At 56.2% G+C, this 17,256-nt stretch overlaps 5 protein-coding genes across 5 annotated transcripts; 2 read left to right on the top strand and 3 right to left on the bottom strand.

Moving 5' to 3' along the window:
* Positions 1-883: 883 nt before the first annotated feature.
* C8Q71DRAFT_881889 (uncharacterized protein) lies at positions 884-6,181 on the bottom strand (the record flags this gene model as incomplete). The annotated part of the gene is made up of 7 exons (XM_047928492.1): positions 884-1,714; positions 1,799-1,989; positions 2,052-3,980; positions 4,034-5,012; positions 5,057-5,538; positions 5,596-5,742; positions 5,776-6,181. 7 exons carry the CDS (start codon positions 6,179-6,181, stop codon positions 1,220-1,222), a joined length of 4,629 nt encoding a protein of 1,542 aa, XP_047774450.1. The 3' UTR covers positions 884-1,219.
* A 1,256-nt stretch (positions 6,182-7,437) lies between these two features.
* On the top strand, positions 7,438-11,026 carry C8Q71DRAFT_816209 (TrkH-domain-containing protein). Its single transcript, XM_047926115.1, has 14 exons — positions 7,438-7,818; positions 7,870-8,094; positions 8,146-8,881; positions 8,936-9,051; positions 9,108-9,246; positions 9,300-9,307; positions 9,366-9,380; positions 9,434-9,577; positions 9,636-9,797; positions 9,852-9,902; positions 9,972-10,167; positions 10,223-10,277; positions 10,337-10,392; positions 10,460-11,026. The coding sequence occupies exons 1-14, from the start codon at positions 7,688-7,690 to the stop codon at positions 10,880-10,882; spliced, it is 2,457 nt and encodes an 818-aa protein (XP_047774449.1). The 5' UTR covers positions 7,438-7,687; the 3' UTR covers positions 10,883-11,026.
* A 273-nt stretch (positions 11,027-11,299) lies between these two features.
* On the bottom strand, positions 11,300-13,318 carry C8Q71DRAFT_715349 (uncharacterized protein; the record flags this gene model as incomplete). The annotated part of the gene is made up of 4 exons (XM_047921037.1): positions 11,300-11,600; positions 11,657-11,863; positions 11,925-12,403; positions 12,455-13,318. The coding sequence occupies 4 exons, from the start codon at positions 13,316-13,318 to the stop codon at positions 11,300-11,302; spliced, it is 1,851 nt and encodes a 616-aa protein (XP_047774448.1).
* A 426-nt stretch (positions 13,319-13,744) lies between these two features.
* Positions 13,745-14,464, top strand: C8Q71DRAFT_715360 (HRDC-like protein; the record flags this gene model as incomplete). The annotated part of the gene is made up of 2 exons (XM_047921040.1): positions 13,745-14,119; positions 14,177-14,464. Coding segments are annotated over 2 exons (663 nt in total), but the record flags the coding sequence as incomplete, so codon positions are not given.
* Positions 14,465-14,517: 53 nt separating this feature from the next.
* Positions 14,518-17,239, bottom strand: C8Q71DRAFT_781900 (uncharacterized protein; the record flags this gene model as incomplete). The annotated part of the gene is made up of 9 exons (XM_047924901.1): positions 14,518-14,846; positions 14,899-15,465; positions 15,524-15,991; positions 16,048-16,167; positions 16,189-16,238; positions 16,260-16,448; positions 16,482-16,492; positions 16,523-16,578; positions 16,612-17,239. 9 exons carry the CDS (start codon positions 17,237-17,239, stop codon positions 14,740-14,742), a joined length of 2,196 nt encoding a protein of 731 aa, XP_047774446.1. The 3' UTR covers positions 14,518-14,739.
* Positions 17,240-17,256: the final 17 nt, after the last annotated feature.

Raw genomic sequence — 17,256 nt, 5'->3', positions numbered from 1 at the left:
AAGTACATTCAGTTGTACGGTTCGGAAGCCAATCGGAAGCAATGGCCATTCAAGTTAGGTTTAATTTGTGACTGGCATCAAGTGAGTACTGATCCATTTCGTAGAACCTACTTCCGAGACTAGCACCGTACCTTCTTCATGTATACTCCAGCATGGTGACTGGCATGGCCGGGCCCAGGGTACTACGACCTCACGTCGACACACCGTCAGACGTGTCTACAGTTGCAGCATGAGGGCTCCTAGCTTCCGACAATGTTGTCCAGTCTACTGGCGGTTCAGAATAAGAACTTCTGCGACCGAGTGAAGCTAATTCGCTCGGACAAGGAGTCTGCACCGTATTGCTTCGTGTGTACACTGTAGAACAATGACTGTGTCATCAATACACGCGTACGTAGTTCATGCTCTACCCACCAGTCAGTACGGCCGTGACAGCAGATCTAGAAATTCAAGTTTCCATGGCTTGATGATCTTCCCAACTGTCGACGCGTATTGCTGGGAGTGGGCACTGCCAGTGTGAGTGTTAACGTTGCTCTCGAAGCGGCGTTTACCGTTACCCGCTAGTCCGAGGATGAAGGTCTCGCGCCACGCGCCTCAGCCACATCGCGTCTCCGGATATTCCACGGCGCTGTCTAGCTCAATTCTTGCGCAATTGGTTCATAAGGCCCGTTTATTCGTTCCAGGCATCAACACCAGCATAGTGAAGATGTCACCGAGGCGATACACACACAAGAACGCGCGCGAGGCCAATTCCAGAGTCGGAGGCCGTAAGCGCTCGTGCCAGCTGGCGGCGCGGCACACGGCGTTCAATGCTTCCAACAGAGTACATTTCATGGACACGATTTGGCAATGTGCTCTCAAATTTTGGGGACTCTTGTCGTGGGTACAGCAAGGGGCTTCCATCAGTCGGATTTCAGAATATCGACCCCCCATAAAGTGCGTGCCATGACCCCGAAAACCTGACCACAACCTACCTACTCTTAGCGCCCGAAGGAGTGCAAGCGCCCAGTAGACGGCAGGACCAGGCTGACAGTGACGAGTCGCCAGACAGACACACAGAACTAACGGTTCGGAATGGGACTTCGTGTCAACACGGTGGTAGCCTGTCGGCGCTCTATTAGACAAACTGTAGCTGGTGTATGATACGTCTACACAATACATAATAATAATATACACGGAAACGGAGTTGAACGAGCCAGTGCCAGCACTGTGATCGAACGAGTCAGGAAAACTTGACACGCTTGCTCGAACGCGTTCCGGCATGAGGCTCTCCGGGACGCTTGCTTGTTGCCGAACTTTCTTGACAAGGTGTCTCGGCTTCTGCGTCGGGAATGGGATAGGTGCGCGGGGCGTTCGGAGCGATGGCTGGGACTTCATGCGGATCGACATTGATCGATGCGACGAACCCTTCACTGAGGTGTTGTGAGCGGCGAGCGTCAGCATTCCAGTGTTGTGGATGCACGTCTTGGATGTGTCGGAAAATGTTGTACTTCCACAGGACTGGTTTGAGTTTCGTCGCAGGATTCACGTCGCACAGGTCGCACTGCAACGGAACATTTGTTGACGGCATGCGCGCAGAGTGCTTCTTGGCCGATGCGAGAGAGAACTTGTGGGCATGTGGGCAATTCGAGACCGGCTGATAAGAGGAGGTTGTTTTCGAGAGGCCGACGTCACATCCCGTCCGCCCGCAGAAGCCACAAGGGTACTCTGGATGAACCTGGCAAGAACCGCGATGCCGCAACGATGGCGGCATTATCATGTCAGCAAACGCAAAATTTCACAAGTGATCAGCGGATCGTACCTGTTCTCGTAGATTTGGCTCTTCCGCTCCAAGCATCGCGCGAAGAATATGCTCGCTGACATGTGTACGGCATAATTCAGGTGCGATGATACGTCCGCATTGGTAACATTGAATCCGGTTGCCTGTCACACCGCTTTCGTTCTTCTGCGCGATCAGCCGCATTACACCATCAATCGCAAAGGGCGAGCGACCTGATCACATTCATTCAGTAACCATGTACTAGTACTAGCTGCTTCGCCGATAGGCTACTCACTGTGTTGATCCAGATAGGGGAACTGTCTTGACTCCGTGGCAGGCCCATATCTGGTCAGTTGACGAAGGAGCGCGTTTGGGTCTATGGTTTTGAACATGGTCGCGGTGAGTTCTTGCAATGCTTTGTGATCCGCAGTGCATGTATGTAACACGCCGCGTTCGTACAGTACCTTGCGCCGCGCGGGTGGGAGAACGGTTATTGGTGCAATCGCCAGGTCGACAGGCTGAGTGAAGGAACCAGGCACTTGGACCATGAGCGCGTTCTGTGTCCCGTCTTCCGTCTTCTGCGCGGTGCGTGTCGCTGCCCCTGCGTTTGCGGGGAGAAAGCGAATCGATTCACCCGTCCAGATCCATTTTTCAGATGCAGACTCCGGCACCGGCTGATTAGATTGCGAGGCTTCATGTGGAGGTCCGGGGATCGACGTGCCACCAGCAGTGGCCGCGGCAGGGTTATCGTTACTGCCAGTGGAAGCGGCACCGAGACACATGGACAAGACTTGCCCCGATAGCACGACATCCATTGACGCCTGCTCGAGGTCCGCTTCGGTGACCTGCGCAACGCGGCTTCCCTTCTGCTCGATGCCCTTGACTTGAATAAAGCCAGCGGCTACGGAATCAAGAGAGCGGATAGGAGCAAGGACTGTATCTCCAACGTTCAGTACGTCCTCTCCTGACAGCTCCTCGCTGCCGAGCTCAGACTGGAAGACACGAGGGTATCCCCGAACGCGGCGCAGCCGGTCTACAGAGAGACGGCCACCCGCGGGATTGAAGAGGGCGCTGACAATTGAAGCCTTGTGGAGCTCCTTTGGGTCGCTTCCATCCTCGTTGGGTACAGCGAGCCAGTCTGTGTCTCTTTCCTCCGAGGTCTGGATGTTGCCGTCGGCATCAGGACTCGACAGTAAGTCGCCCAGTCCCATATTGACAAGGTCAGGATCGGCTAGCTGATCCTCATGCGCGCATGGTCCTGTAGGCTGCCCACGACTGGACGTTGGTGGCGCATGTGGCTCGGCGTTGACACCTGTGCTGGCAGCGGCCGAACGATCAGGATCGCTGGATACACCAGGGTATGTGTCACCCCGGGGCTTCATGAAGTCGACTCCAGGGCGGGACAGCTTGTCGTTGAAGTTGGCATAGATGCCGTGCGTGTGAAGGGTCTTCTCAGCCGCAATTAGGCCAGAGTGCCAGACTGTTTCCAACTGTACGTTCTTTACAACCATGTCACCCTGGAAGAAGCGTGGATTGACATGGTCTACACCTTCGCGTCCAGTGAACGAGCGTCGCCGCTGGCCTCGGTTCCACTCTGGATGCCGGTTATAGATCTGAACTATGTTTGCAGATATTGACAAGCGTTCTGCGAGCTGCGCCATGTCGCAGTTCCGATCGTGGGATTGTGTTCGGACCTCCGCGAACAACTCTTCGAGTCTGTCGCTCCCGACCTGATAGATGTAGAAGGGCTTCGAACCGTCCAGGAGCTGTTGTCGTGCAACACATACGAAGATTGCCTTGATGAGTGCCTGGATATCGCTGTAGAGTTGGTTCGACATGAACGCTGATCCATGTTTCAGGTATAGAATGAATGCTGCGTGGGCAAATGTGGAGAGGCGTGTGAGCTGCTCGGAGAGCGAGAGCGTGGGATCAATGAAGGGGTCCAAGAGTGAACGCCATAGATAAGCCTGAAGGCAGATTGCGCGGTACGTAACCATGTCAATTGGACTGAGCGTGGTAGGCTCCAGCTCTGACAGCTCAACTACAGCTTGTAAAAGCTTTGTAGCACGCGGAACGTTCTGATGGTCGGCTGGATCGACCAAGATATCAACGCTGGCGTTTGTCTGGTCTGGCAACATCCGGAGGAACCTTGTGAGCACGATGCGGTTGATGACAATTCCATTCAGCACTGATCCCTCTGCGCTCCGTACATGAGTTGCAGCTCCTGTGTGATAAGCGTTCAGTGTATGTATAAGGAAGGTATTGTGTACGACGTACTCTTGATTAGATGCTTTGGGTCTGGTGCGTGAACAACGTCCCATTTCCCGCAACGAAGATTGAGCCCCTTGAGCAGGGATAGTTTTCTGTACAGTGCGCTCGAGCGATCGAACTCCCGCACCATCAATCGGTCGTAGCAAGCGCCACGGAATGTTGTCGCCCCGTCACATGAAAACGTCCACATGTCACCCCAGTCCTCAGCCGCGTGGGTCTGCCAGCTGCCTATGGAGATGTCGAGTATGTCCCCGAATTCGCCCGCTTTCTCTGCCTTGCACGATGCTGATAGCCCAATAGGCACGATGTGATAACTGTCGCCACGAAACGGTGCCATGCCAAAGACGGTTGCATCGGTGCCGTAGTGACACGTCGGTGAGTCACCATCCATAGCACGCGCAGCCTCAAGGACAGCGTTGAAGGTTGACATTGACAGGTCGAGTCCCCCAGAATGTTCCCGGCATGCGCCGATCATACTGTCAATCGACTTCACCCAACGCATTCGACGTTCAACAGCGATCCCATCTGCCGACAGTGAAAAGCCACATCTCGTAGATGGATTGCGAGTTCCGGGTGGGTAGTGGGCATGAATGTTGTGCACAAAATCGGCTGAACGTGGCTTTCCAGCAGATGGACGGATGGATGGAGCCCTCGCAAGGCGATAGAGAGATGAAGTCGACGGCAGTCCAAGGTGCTTCTGAGCTGCGAACAGCCCATTCCGGCCGGCGTAGTATTGGATTAAGCAGGCAAGGTCGACGTCGTCATCGCTATGGCCTCGCGCGTGGTAGACATGATCAACTGCCTTGTTGAACCGCTCTAAGATAGCTTTCGGCCCGCGACGCTGCTTCAGTGCGATACGAATCAGGTAGTGTACCTGCTTGACGTCATGTGTCGCAATCGCCTTCACAAGACGCTTCCAGTCGTTCAGTTTCCGGGCCGTTCGTTCAAGCTTCTTCGCCCCAGCTTGTTCCTTTTTTGGACAATACTACAGTCAGACCCAGAATAAATGTAAATGACTCGATCACTTACTCTGGAACGGAGCTCGCTGATCTCTGACGTCTTTGTCTCCAGTGCTTCAATGTACTGCTTCTGGTTCAGCCACATATAGGGCGTATGCGGAGTCCAAGGTTGTCGAGCCCGATCCTCCAACCCACGGAACATCTTCGATGATGGGACAGAAACACACGGTGGGCATGATTCCTCGTCGGGAAGTACGGTTCCCTCGCAGTGATCTGATTGCAACCACAGCTCGGTACCGCTCTGCTTCAGACTGCTAATATGGAACCCTAGGTTCTGTTTGCATTCCTCCATGACGTGCCACGGAAACGTCGTCAAGACAGGCCCAGCATCCCACTGGACCGGAATTCCTCCACAATCGTGCGTCTCGTCTCCATCTCCGTGACTCGAGAATGACTCCGGTGCTGGTGCTGGAATGAGGGCTAGACTGCCGCTCGCTACAGAAGTAGAGGGCTCTACCCAACTAGGCATCACCTCGGACTGGGCCTCGGAACCTGCGTGACAGAGAACGTCGTCGTCTACGGCCGAAACCAACGGGCTCGCTGACGTACTGGTGTCTGCTGAGGGGGCTTGCTGAGGGAATATGCAACTCCGTAGGTGATCCGCCTCTTCTTTCTCGCGCACCTCCTGACGCCTTCCCATCGCGTTTCGATGCCGCCGGCCCTGCAGGTGCCTCCGCATGAAGTAATCACTCGCGTCTGTAACCTGAACAGGTAGCCCGCAGGGCTCACAAATCACGGTATGATATCCATGGTGTGTTCTGGGTGAGTTCCCATCTAGATGAACTGGACAGTCACCATTTTCCACAGTGGTCATGCTGAGCAGCTCCCCGACATCATCATTTGAACGACTCGGACTCAGCTCGGCCGCAGCAGTTGAACCATCCCATTCCATGAACTCGGCAGCAGGCAGCAGCCCGGGCAGTGAACTGAAGTCAACGGAGAACTCACAGTTACTCAACGTCTCCGCCGCAAAGCCACCGTCACTTCCAGAACTTGAACTGTCGTCGCTATGTGGCTCGACACTGTCGTACCGCATGCCAACTTGGCGCGCAAGGATTCGGAGACGGTCACTAGGTTGGACGGGGCTCGATGGCGGGTATAGGTCATCAGAAGGGTAGTCGCGAGCATGTTGCATATGTTGCAGACTGGGAGGTGCACAGCGGACATCGCGACAGACGCGCGTGCCTGAGGTTGGTACAGTCGCGTCGACGCGTCTTACGAATTGCTATGACATACGCGTTTATTACATACGCAGACCCACTACCATATACGGTCGTGCTAGCTGTTTCTCCACGTAGAGGACTCTGGCAGCCAGGGTTTTTGTTGTGTGCAATCTAATACATACTCTGATGCTACTACACAACCTTTGACAGTGTAGAACGTCCATTGCAATGGACTTCGAAGAAAAGTGACCAGAAAACTTCGCTCCCCTGTATTATCGGGACCCCGGGAACCTGACCGGGGTTATCCCCGGGGGGGTCGATATCGGGCGCTAGAGTCCTGGAAGCCCCTTGGGGTACAGTACTCAGTACAGTAGGCAGCCCGTGCTTCTATAACATTTTATTTGTAGGATATGGAATTTATTTTGTTCGGTGACAACACCCGCAGCCAAAGTGGTATTAGTACTAGTAGTGGACAGAAGAGGAGGCACGCATCGAGCTAAATTGAGGCCACACTTTTCATTGTGTACATACCCTACTACGGATGCCCTACTGGTAAGTACCACCTCTTCCAACTTCCCTAGGTCTGGTAGCTTCTGTGATGACTCGGATCTACAAAGGCACATGCAGTACAGTCTCGTAGGCCAAGCCCAATCTTGATATCACCCCGCTCACCTCTACCACCACCGCAGCAGACCACAGCTCGTAACATCCGAATGTTCCACCAGGATCGCCTCAAACTCCCAATACACGTCTCGTTCGAACGCCGTGTGCCGCGCCGCCAGCTGGCACGAGCGCTTACGGCCTCCGACTCTGGAATTGGCCTCGCGCGCGTTCTTGTGTGTGTATCGCCTCGGTGACATCTTCACTATGCTGGTGTTGATGCCTGGAACGAATAAACGGGCCTTATGAACCAATTGCGCAAGAATTGAGCTAGACAGCGCCGTGGAATATCCGGAGACGCGATGTGGCTGAGGCGCGTGGCGCGAGACCTTCATCCTCGGACTAGCGGGTAACGGTAGGCGTTACTAAGCGTTTGGCAAGCAGTAAGTGAGCTCGCTCGCTCTCTACTTTGCAACGCTGCCAAGCCTCTGAATAATTATCTCAGAGCATTTGCAGTGCCACTGCGACGAGAGTGGAATCGCCTCGATGTTTGTGAAATTGACTGATTTCTACAAGCTTGCCGCTTTTGATGGGACACGGCCGAGGCTGTCTTCCGAATTCGGCGGCGCTGCTACCGTAACGGTGGCCAGTGTGGCTATATCCTCTGCTTTTACCAACGCCGCCCCTCGAACTACCACCCACTCTACGTCTCAGGCTCTAGTTCAGGCAGTCAACTCGACATGCCGATAAGCTGGGTCTAAGCAACGTACCACGCTGCAAGACGCACAGCAGGTACACCTACATTGCTCGGGAGTCGGGACTGGCAGGTCGGGACCTTACGCCCCTCGGTCTGCGCACTGTGCTAGCTGTACTACACGATGTCCGGAAGTCATAATCTAGCAGATTTGGAGCGCACAACACCCAGTCCCCGCATGTCTGCCTTCGCCCGCGGTATGGTGGACTACGCCAAGGAGGCTCTGAGATTTTACCGCATCCATCTCCTCCTGTTGTAAGGATGCCACTCCTATATCCTCAGAATGCGCATTGACTTTATATCTAGTGTCATCGTTCCGCTACTTGGGGCTCTTGTTTTCTGGGCTTCTAACGGAGAGTTCAAGATTCCATTCATCGATGCTCTCTTTGTCTGCGTCAGCGCTGCCACCGGCACCGGTCTGTCGCCAGTCGACTTGAGTAGCACCACACCATGGCAGCAGGCAATCATAGTCTTGCTGGAGATATGCGGCAATCTTGTGTTCGTGTCGTGGGTGGTCGTATACTTCCGTCGGTCAGTCCTGCCTTTGTCCTTTCAACCCTCGCATTTAACAATTGCCTACAGGGCCTACTTTCTGGACCACCTCAAGCACATCGTAGCTGCAGACCGTGAACGTTCAATGACGCGACACGAGACCACCGCGAGCCACGCTTCCCATGCCAGTCCGTCGCGCGCCATCGTCGACGCACTGGTCGGTCATGGACTAGACGATCTGCAGGAACAGCGTCATCGGATCCAGAGCTGTCGGAAGGAGAGCAACCCTGGGCAAGCTGAAGCCACGAGGTCTTTGCGCCCAGAGATGGTCCGTAGGCTGGATGTTGCTCCTCACTTGGTTGATCCTGCCGGGAAGATTGTGTATGCTTCCGGTGTGCACCCGTCATCCTCGCAGACGTCGCCGCATCTCGTGGAAAGAGACAGATTCCCCCGTGCACACAGCATCGAAAGCAGGGTACACACTCGCAACGACGCACGCGGCACCCAGCATGGAGGAACGGAAGACTTCGGAGGTTTCCCTTACCCCTGGCGCATCGTCTCAAATGCGATTCGTCGTCTGTTTCCCCGATTACATCAGAAGCTCCGGCGGACGGTGACAATGCCTCGCACGTCTACACTTGTACCGCCCAACACAGGAAGCGCCGCCGTGCTTTCCGGGGAAGATACCAGACAAGTACCGTATATCACCTTTAGCGCCAACGTCGGTAGGAACTCGACCTTTCACGGCTTGACGGATGAGAATATCGAGGAACTCGGTGGCGTAGAGTATCGTGCTCTGACCGCACTACTGTGGATTGTCCCACTGGTAAGCATGCGCGTGTTGAGTTCATCGCGTCAGATGATTGAGAACACCTTGCAGTACTACTTCGGTTTGCTAGCGATCACGTTTATTGCCATCGCGCCAGTTGCCAACGAGGATAGCTACCGCTGGATCTTTCGCGTACCGCAGCAGCACCGCGATATTAATCCAATCTGGTGCGTGCGTATAGCTTCCTCGACTGTTCCGAACATTAAGGCGGTCATTTGGCAAGGTTCTCGGCCTTCCAGGTCATTGGCGCTTGGGCGAACACGGGCATGTCTTTAGTAGACCAAAACATGGTGCCGTTCCGCAATGCGTATCTCATGGTCGTTGTTCTATGCCTAGACGTGTTGGCTGGAAATACTGCATTTGTAAGTCGTGAACTTGGTTCACAATCAATCGCCCTCATCTGTCTGATTACTAGCCGATTTTGTGCGTGAGCCCCTTTCTGTTCGGAGTGCAAAGCCTGACATGACAGCCGTACTTCCAGCCTCAGATTCATGATGTGAGTGACATCTCTAGAATCCCGCAAGTGCGTCGGGATGACGGGACGTATAGTTGGACCATAACGAAGATACTTCCTCACAACTCTCGCACGAACGAAGCATTGCATTTCCTTCTAGATCATCCACGCCGGTGTTTCATTTATCTCTTCCCAGCAAATCAAACGTGGGTTCTGCTGGCTGTGCAATTCATGATTGAGTGAGTGCCAACTCTTGGTTGTCATTGTTGTGCATAAGCCGCGGCTGACATGCCCTAGTTTTGTTCTCTGGCTCTTCGACATCGTATTGAACTGGGGGAATCCGGCGACTGACAGTATCCCCTTGGGTACGCGAATTGTGGATGCACTCCTCCAGGCGTCTGCAGTCCGCAGCGCAGGGTTTCAGGTTATACCGTTGTCGTCCCTCGTTCCCGCTGTTCTGTGAGTTACCCCTGATGAATGCAGGCGTAGATGTTAACGGATGTGTTATGATAGGGTACTCGACGTCGTGATGATGTATATTGCGATGTATCCTATCGCCCTGAGGTGCGTACTTGAAATACCTCGCATCTCGCCTTCGTGCGTCAGGAAGCCTTATACGAGACCATATATCAGCGTACGCTCGACGAACGTGTACGAAGAGACATCGCTCGGCGTATACGAGGCAGACGAGATGGCGTACGGGATGGACGACAGCTCGGAAGCACGGGTACAGATATGGGGTAAATACTTGTGGACGCACGCGCGAAGGCAGTTATCGTTTGATATGTGGTGGCTGGCTCTATCCTTGTTCCTTCTGTGTATTATTGAGGTACGCCTGAGAGAGCTGCCGAGGACGTACCCAGAAGCTGATCCTTCATGATCAGCGCACCCCGCTTATGGATACGAGCAAGGCATCGTGGTTTAATATCTTCGCTCTCAGTGCGTCTTCTGCAATTTCAAATGTTGCTGGTACATTACTGATCTCCGCAACCGATTAGTCTTCGAACTTGTCTCTGCCTACGGCACGGTTGGTCTTTCTCTCGGTGTACCCTATGTAAGTCCCGCCCAGCCGCGCACCTCCACCCACATGGCCAACTGATGATACGCATCTACTCGCAAAGGCAAACTTCAGCTTTTGCGGGGCACTCCATACGCTATCCAAGCTCATCCTCTGCGCGGTGATGGTTCGCGGCCGCCATCGCGGGTTGCCTGTTGCACTCGACCGGGCAGTCATCCTTCCACGCGATCTCAAGAAGCCAGCCACGAATCAGGAGGGGGCTCAGGATTCTCCGTCCACAGAAGACTCATCGTTCGAGAAGCACGAACGCAAAGCCGAGTCAGTATTGATCAACGAAAAGGAGGCGGTGTCGGAAGAGCAATCTCACAGTGTCACGTCGCTGTCCATACGCCGCTCACGCACGTTGAGCTTCGCGGTGGACGCAACCAGGGGCACGGCGAGGACAGTCAATGTTGGTGGTATAAACGGTGTCGCGGAAGAGGAATCGCAACCCATTCATGGTATAGAAGAATTGCCCTTGTACTAGTATAACTTACCGCTTAGATCTCCCACTGTTTCTCGTGGCTCGGATTTCTCAATCGCTGTCGTAGCTTTCCCACCATGGACTTAATGTGTATATGTATCGGGGCGCCTCGTGTCTCAATTCATCGGCAGCCTATTTTGAAGGATGATGACCGGCTGGGAGACGAGATGGAGGATAATTTCAACAGTAGGCTTAGAGATACAAGCGTATGATAGCTCGACGACGAAGTAGAGACTGCAAACAGCACCGGATGAAGGCAAGGCAGATATACGGAGTGAGAGAGGGAGAGTCAACGTTATGGGGGGAATACAACCGAGGCGTAGCGTCCTGTCCACAATCCCTCAGCTATTACAGAAACGCACCGGGCCCCATCCCTGTGCGTGTCTTGAGCGCCCCAAGAGGCAGTATAGAGCCCGGCGGTCACATTGCAGCCATGCCCATGCCCTGCAACGTGCCTATTCTCTGCGTGGGTGCGCTCGGCGTGTGCATCTGCGGCTGGTTCAGCTGGAGCGTCTGGCCTGGGGCGAATACGGGCTGGTTCTTCTCCTCGAGGTCGGTGTAGAGCACGGTCATCTCTTTCCGTGCCTTCTCCCAGTTGTCGGGGTCCCAGTACGAGTACGTGCCGTGCTCGCCGCCCTGGACCTTCTGCGAAGGCGCGGTGCCCGTCTCTTTCGTCAGCCACAACCGCATCTCCTTGTGGTACCGCCAGTTGCGGTTGTAGCTGAGCAGCACAGGGAGGTTAGCGGGCAATAGGAGCGGGAAAGTGCAGGTACGTACAGTTCTTGTGCTGCGATTTCCTGGAGGGCATCTCGCGGCGAAGAGTAAAACATGAAGAAGAGCGTCTCGTCGCTGAACGCTTGCGCCTTGCTCGGGCCCGGCGGGGGTGGCTGCACGGCGTAACATGCTGGTAGATGGAAGTCTGGTTCTACCGTATGCGCTGCGGACGAGTCTGCCCACGGTGTGATGAACGCTGGATGCAAACTTCTGCACCAAAGCCAAAGCACATGTCAGTTGAGTTCAGAGCCCCATAGACACTGCCGCGCACCCTTGTGTCTGCATGTCCAGCCCCATCGTCCCCAAGTCCGTCCCGATCGACAGCAAGTTTTGGTCCGGATCCGCGAGCTTAATCATCGCCAGGAGACCTAGGAGTCCCCACCGATCTGCGGGCGACATGAGCACTTGCTGCGCTGGTGTTTGTGGTACTGCACTCGTCGCATGCGCAGGCCCTTGCGATGGATGATGGGCGGTGTCCCCACCTGTCGTACCATTGCCCACGTATGGAGTTTGTGCTGCCAGCGTCTGCGATGTATGTGGCTGTTGCTGTTGCGAGAACGTTCCTGGTGGTGGCACACCGGGCGGCGCGGTGAGATGTTGTTGAGACTGCGACGTGTGGTTTTGGTGTAGACCGTTTGGCGCGTTCGACGTGAGCGGTGTCGTTTGCTGTGCACTGGGGTTCGCATTGGGTGAGTTCCATGCAGCGGCGGCGGCGGCGTGGTTCGTCTGGTTCAACTTGAGCGCATAGTTCTGCACGTACGTCAGCACTTCAGACTCGCGTTCTCGGGAACTCGCACGCACCCGCTGTTTCTCTGCATCAGACTGGGTCTGGAACCCTGGATGCACGCCCCTTGCTTGTCCACCCAGATTAAGCACACCTGGTTGCTGTTGGCCACTCCCGAGAGCAGGCGTCTGCGAGCCACCCGTTAATGAGCCCAGCAAACTCTGTCGATGCTGCTGGTCTGCTTGTTGGAAGCCATTGAGTCCTGGAGGATGGCCGTCCGACGTATGTTGGTGCGCCTGTTGTTGCTGATGCGATGTTTGGTTCTGGCCACCTAGGGCAGGGAAGTCGTCCGGCCCAAAGTTTCGGTCCTGGCTAGCTCCATTGCCCGCTGCTGCCTGTACTCCGCTCGCCCCCGTCCCCATCACACCCGTCCCTGCCTGGCTCGCATAACTCGTCGCGTTTGTACTTGACGCTGCGTTCGAGTTTGTCGTCGGTGTTGAACCGAGGGCGGGGAAGTCGTTGGGATCGAGCCCTACTTCACTTGCCGACGAGACCGAGGGTGCTGTCCCTAGGCTTGGCGTAGTGGACTGCGCTAGGTGCGGTGGTAGTGTCGACGTCGCACTGGAGGGTTGGGACTGTTGTATGGGCGTGTGTGATAGCGGTGTCGAGCCGGTATGTTGTGACTGCGACTGTTGGAGGCCTCCGGACGCGAACGCGAAGTTGCTCTGCCCGCGTTGCTGGAACATGTTTAAACTTGGCGACGGCTGTGCGACGAGATTGGGACCCGCTCTATGGTTCTGCAGCGCTGGGTAGCCCGGCATGACAGTCCGAGGAGGCATGCCGTATCCTGGGTAGGGCCCGCGGTAGGGGCCGCCGAGGGCGGGATTGGGTGCGAGACTCGGTGGCCTCTGCGGGGGTTGACCTGCACGCGACGTGAACATCTCAGCGGGGACTCGCGAGTTCCAGCCGTTACCTGGGCGGTTCATGGCTTTTGCGGCGGGGAGAGTGCTGCAGGCGAGGGGGATGGAGGAGAGGATGGCGGGCAAGATGATGGATTTGAGCCGCTCGCTGTCTCTCCTCGTCCAGTGGCAGCGTCCAATTACCCGCCGTAATTTTGGGGTGACGGGATAACTCCTTGGCACTGCCGCTTTTGGCAACCCTCATATTCTCGCGAAATTCAAGCCGACGTTGTGGCGTCCTTCTCTCCGTACGCCATCGGCTCTGTGCAATGCTACTCTACGCGTTCCGTTGAAGGACAGATCTGCGTGCTGTGGGATCTACGGGCTGCTACTCTAATCCTAGAACCTGACGACTCTCGCGCGGCGCGATGGAGGTTCGTGCGTGATCCAGCTCCGGCCCGCGATGCACAGGCTCACCGACCTGCGCAGGTCCTCGACAAACGCTCCGCGCTGCTGTCCAACTTCGAGGTGCTTACCCTACTCAAAGAGCTCGAGAGCGACCACCTCGCCCGGACTAAAACGGCTCTGCGCATAAAGAAGGAGGAAGAAGCTGCAGGGAACCACTCCGCGCGGATACAGCCGTCAGACGACATCTGCGAAAATCTCAGGACTATTGAAGTGGAGGCCATTCAACACCTGTCGGCGGACTACCAGCCCACCGTGTCGCAGACGGAGGCCGGCATTGTTCAGCTTACGAAGAGCCTCGGGCAGTACGACTTGACGAAGGCGGAGAAACTCCAGATCGTCAACCTCGCCCCGACGGAAGCCGTAGAACTCTATGTCGTGCGTGCTCGTGAATCTCTTGCCTGAAATCGAGCGTAATGAAGGCGCTCTGCACAGATTGTTGAGGAACTGGAAGATCGCTTCGGAACCCAAATGGACGACATCCTCGAGACCATCAGATCGTCATTGTCGGGTCCGGCGGCTCCGCTCACGAACGGAGTGCACGGGAAAGGCGCAGGCGCAGGCGCAACGAACGGCGAGATTGTCTATACCGAGGACATGGAGATGCAAGACTACGTCGAGGAAGACGGCAACTGGGAGTACGACGCCAACGAGGATGTTATGTTCGACGACACCGGCGAGGGTGCAGGCGTGGAGGGCGATCTCGACGTCCAGGACGACTGACACAGTGTATCGCATATAAACATAGAAGGTCAATTATTAACGTGTAACACGATTGGGAAGTGCGGGTGTACGGTATTACAACAACGTATTACTTGCGTTCGGCTAGGTATTTCGCGGCGGGTCCGAGTCCAAGTGCAGGATACACCAACCCAGGGCAACCAGGACAACGAGTGTGACAACAGAAAGAGCGACAGGAGGTGATACAGCGCAGGTGGCATTCTATGTTGATGACAGGCGGGCGAGAGGAGCGGGACCACAACGGGGCGGCAGCGTCGTCAAACATGACGCGGGACGAAGATGGCTACGAGGACAATGAAAGGTATATACGTGAGGAAGGAGATCCCAGACATGACGCGGCACCTATTGCGCCACGTCCTGGCATCTGCACACCCGCATCAAACACGCCGCCCACAGCCAACAGGCAAACCACGCACCATGTTCAACCTGCGGGTCGTCCAGCGTAACCGCCTTCTCCATGTCAGTGTCGCCGACGCGCCGCGTCTTCGGGATAGGCCAGAAGGAAGCGAGCCACCATATCGGGAACAAGACGAAGCCCACGAAGAAGCACCATGCGTGCAACGGCGACGCGTCCTCGTCCTCCGAGCGCAGGTGCAGTGTCCACTCCGTGGGGTGTATCCTCGGCAGCCTCCGTGGGTCGCGCATGTGGTACGTGCTCGAGCGCGCGACGGACGGTGCGTGCGGCGTGATCAGCGCACTGATGGGGATGGACCGCTCCGACGCGTCGATGCTGCGCCGGCCGCCCGACTCTGCGCGTCGCGCCGACATCGTTGACTGTGTGTGGGACGCGCGCGAGCCCGAGCGGAGGAGGTGGGTCTGGGCTGACCGGCGCGACCACGACGCGTTCTGTTCGGGCGAAGGCTGTTGCGAGGAAGCCGGGCGCGAGTGTGCGGGCGAGCTTTGCGGCGTCGAGGCTGATAGACGCGCACGTTTTCGGTGGTACGAGGAGGGCGCGCCGGATACCTCAGAGCTGCGATGGGAGCCTGCGCATGGGTAGAGGTAAGGAGCAAAAACAGGAACGTAACCATGATCTACACCCACGGCGAGCCTCTGGAGGTATCACAAACGTCGCATGGTGCGCCGTCTTTTGGTCTGGCGGTGTGGTATCGAGCTCCTCTGCTTTCCGCTTGCCCTTCGAGTTAGTGGGCGTCTCTGGAACAGAGTTGAGAGCGGGCTCGCTCCCGGAGCGCGGAGTGCGCAGGGCGGACTTGGTTTTGAACGGTGGCGGGGGAGTAGCAAGAGCCGCGGAAGATGAAGAGGAAGAATCGCTGGGCTCAAGAGGTCGTGAAGAGGAAGCGACAGGTGACGGGTTACTTCTATGAGAGGCACGTTTGCTGCGCCCGGTGCCCACTGAGTCGCGAACAGAAGCACTGGTTGACCGCTTCAGCGTGTCTGTCGCGGATCCGTTTCTCGGCAGCTTGCTATCATGCTCGCTGGGATGCTGCGACCTAATCGAGTGCGGGGTATCCATAGAATGCAAGGAGTCGTGACTGCCGAGACCCTCGGCCGCTATCAAAATAACTTCAGTAGTGCTTCACGCGTTATCAGATATGTTCATTGCGCACCTTCCTGCGCGGATGGCGACTGAAGGGAAATGGGACTAGGAGAAGTGGGTATAAGGCGAGATGGAGGAGAACATGCGGGCGTATCGCGCCCATCCGCCTGGGTACCACGAGGCTCGGCTTCTCCCGCTCGTCTCTGGACACCGTTGCGTAGGCGCCCGGTTGTGGCGGTCTCCCTCGTCTCCTTGGTCTCCCTGACGTCACGCCCAAGAGACAACTGCACCAAGCGGTGGGCGACTTCAGCAGGCCAGCCAAAGTCAGAGGGGAGAAGGGCTGTGACACCCGCTGTGGCCTGCGCTGCACTCCATTCAGCACTGGCGCGTCTCCGCGGCGAGGCTGGCAGGTGCCTAACAGAGCCGCGCCGCAATCTGTCCGTGGAGGAGATGCGGAAGATCCTGTTGGCCCTAGGGAGACTCGCGCTCCTCCGTCTGCGCAACATCGGGGCAGCCTGTGCTGGGGTGGATGCCGCAGAACGGACATCGCTCATCGTCTTGCCACGGCGCCTACGAGGGTACGTACTCGCATGCAACGTCGCTGTCCAGGTCGGAACTGGTAGGTGGTGGGTACTGCTGAAAACATTGGAAACATCGAGCCGCGAACGCGAGGACAAAGCTGAGAGTAATTCGGGATGTTGCAAAGGTGGAAGTGGCGGTGGGGACACCGACTCAAACCGAGACGTGTTTCCAGCCGGAGGTGAAGGTGCGCCAAAGGTATACGGAGATGCAAAGGCAGGGTCCGGCGGTGTGATGGGTGCCGAATGGTATAAAGATTGCGACCGAGAGCGTGTTGAATGGGAACGGGAACCAGAGCGCGGCCGAGAGTCAGAGCGAGAACGAGAATGCGAGGAGCGAGATATATGCAAGTGGTGATTATTATCGAATGCAGGTTCGTGCCGATGAGCGTGATCATTAAAGTCGTGACGATCGTTACGTTTCGTAGATGGGGTCGACAGCCCCGAGGCGGAAGGTCGTATGTCGGAGGGCGTCCGAGACGGATCATTGGTACGATGCAGGGAAGTGGAAGACCCGTTCTTGGACTGCGAATATCTCTTGCTGCTAGACGAACGCCGTAACTCCACGGACTCCGTGCTCCCAAGGTTATTGTGCCAGGCGGACGGGGGCGCTGAGATCCTCGGGTCCGGAACATCAAGGTCAGTGTTCTTGCCGAACGTGGCCCACGTAGATACGGACGCCATTTGGCGAGAGAAACGCG

This window comes from Rhodofomes roseus (assembly GCF_022264815.1).
Source record: "Rhodofomes roseus strain CIRM-BRFM 1785 chromosome Unknown C8Q71scaffold_26, whole genome shotgun sequence".
NCBI lineage: Eukaryota > Fungi > Basidiomycota > Agaricomycetes > Polyporales > Fomitopsidaceae > Rhodofomes > Rhodofomes roseus.
Note: the sequence above shows the minus strand (reverse complement) of the source record. Positions and strands in the feature narration are given on the sequence as shown.

Coding starts and splice junctions, on each gene's coding strand:
- C8Q71DRAFT_816209 (XM_047926115.1), top strand. CDS start 7,688: ATGTCCGGAAGTCATAATCTAGCAGATTTGGAGCGCACAACACCCAGT. Junction 7,819..7,869: donor CGCATCCATCTCCTCCTGTT/GTAAGGATGCCA, acceptor CTTTATATCTAG/TGTCATCGTTCCGCTACTTG. Junction 8,882..8,935: donor TACTGTGGATTGTCCCACTG/GTAAGCATGCGC, acceptor AACACCTTGCAG/TACTACTTCGGTTTGCTAGC.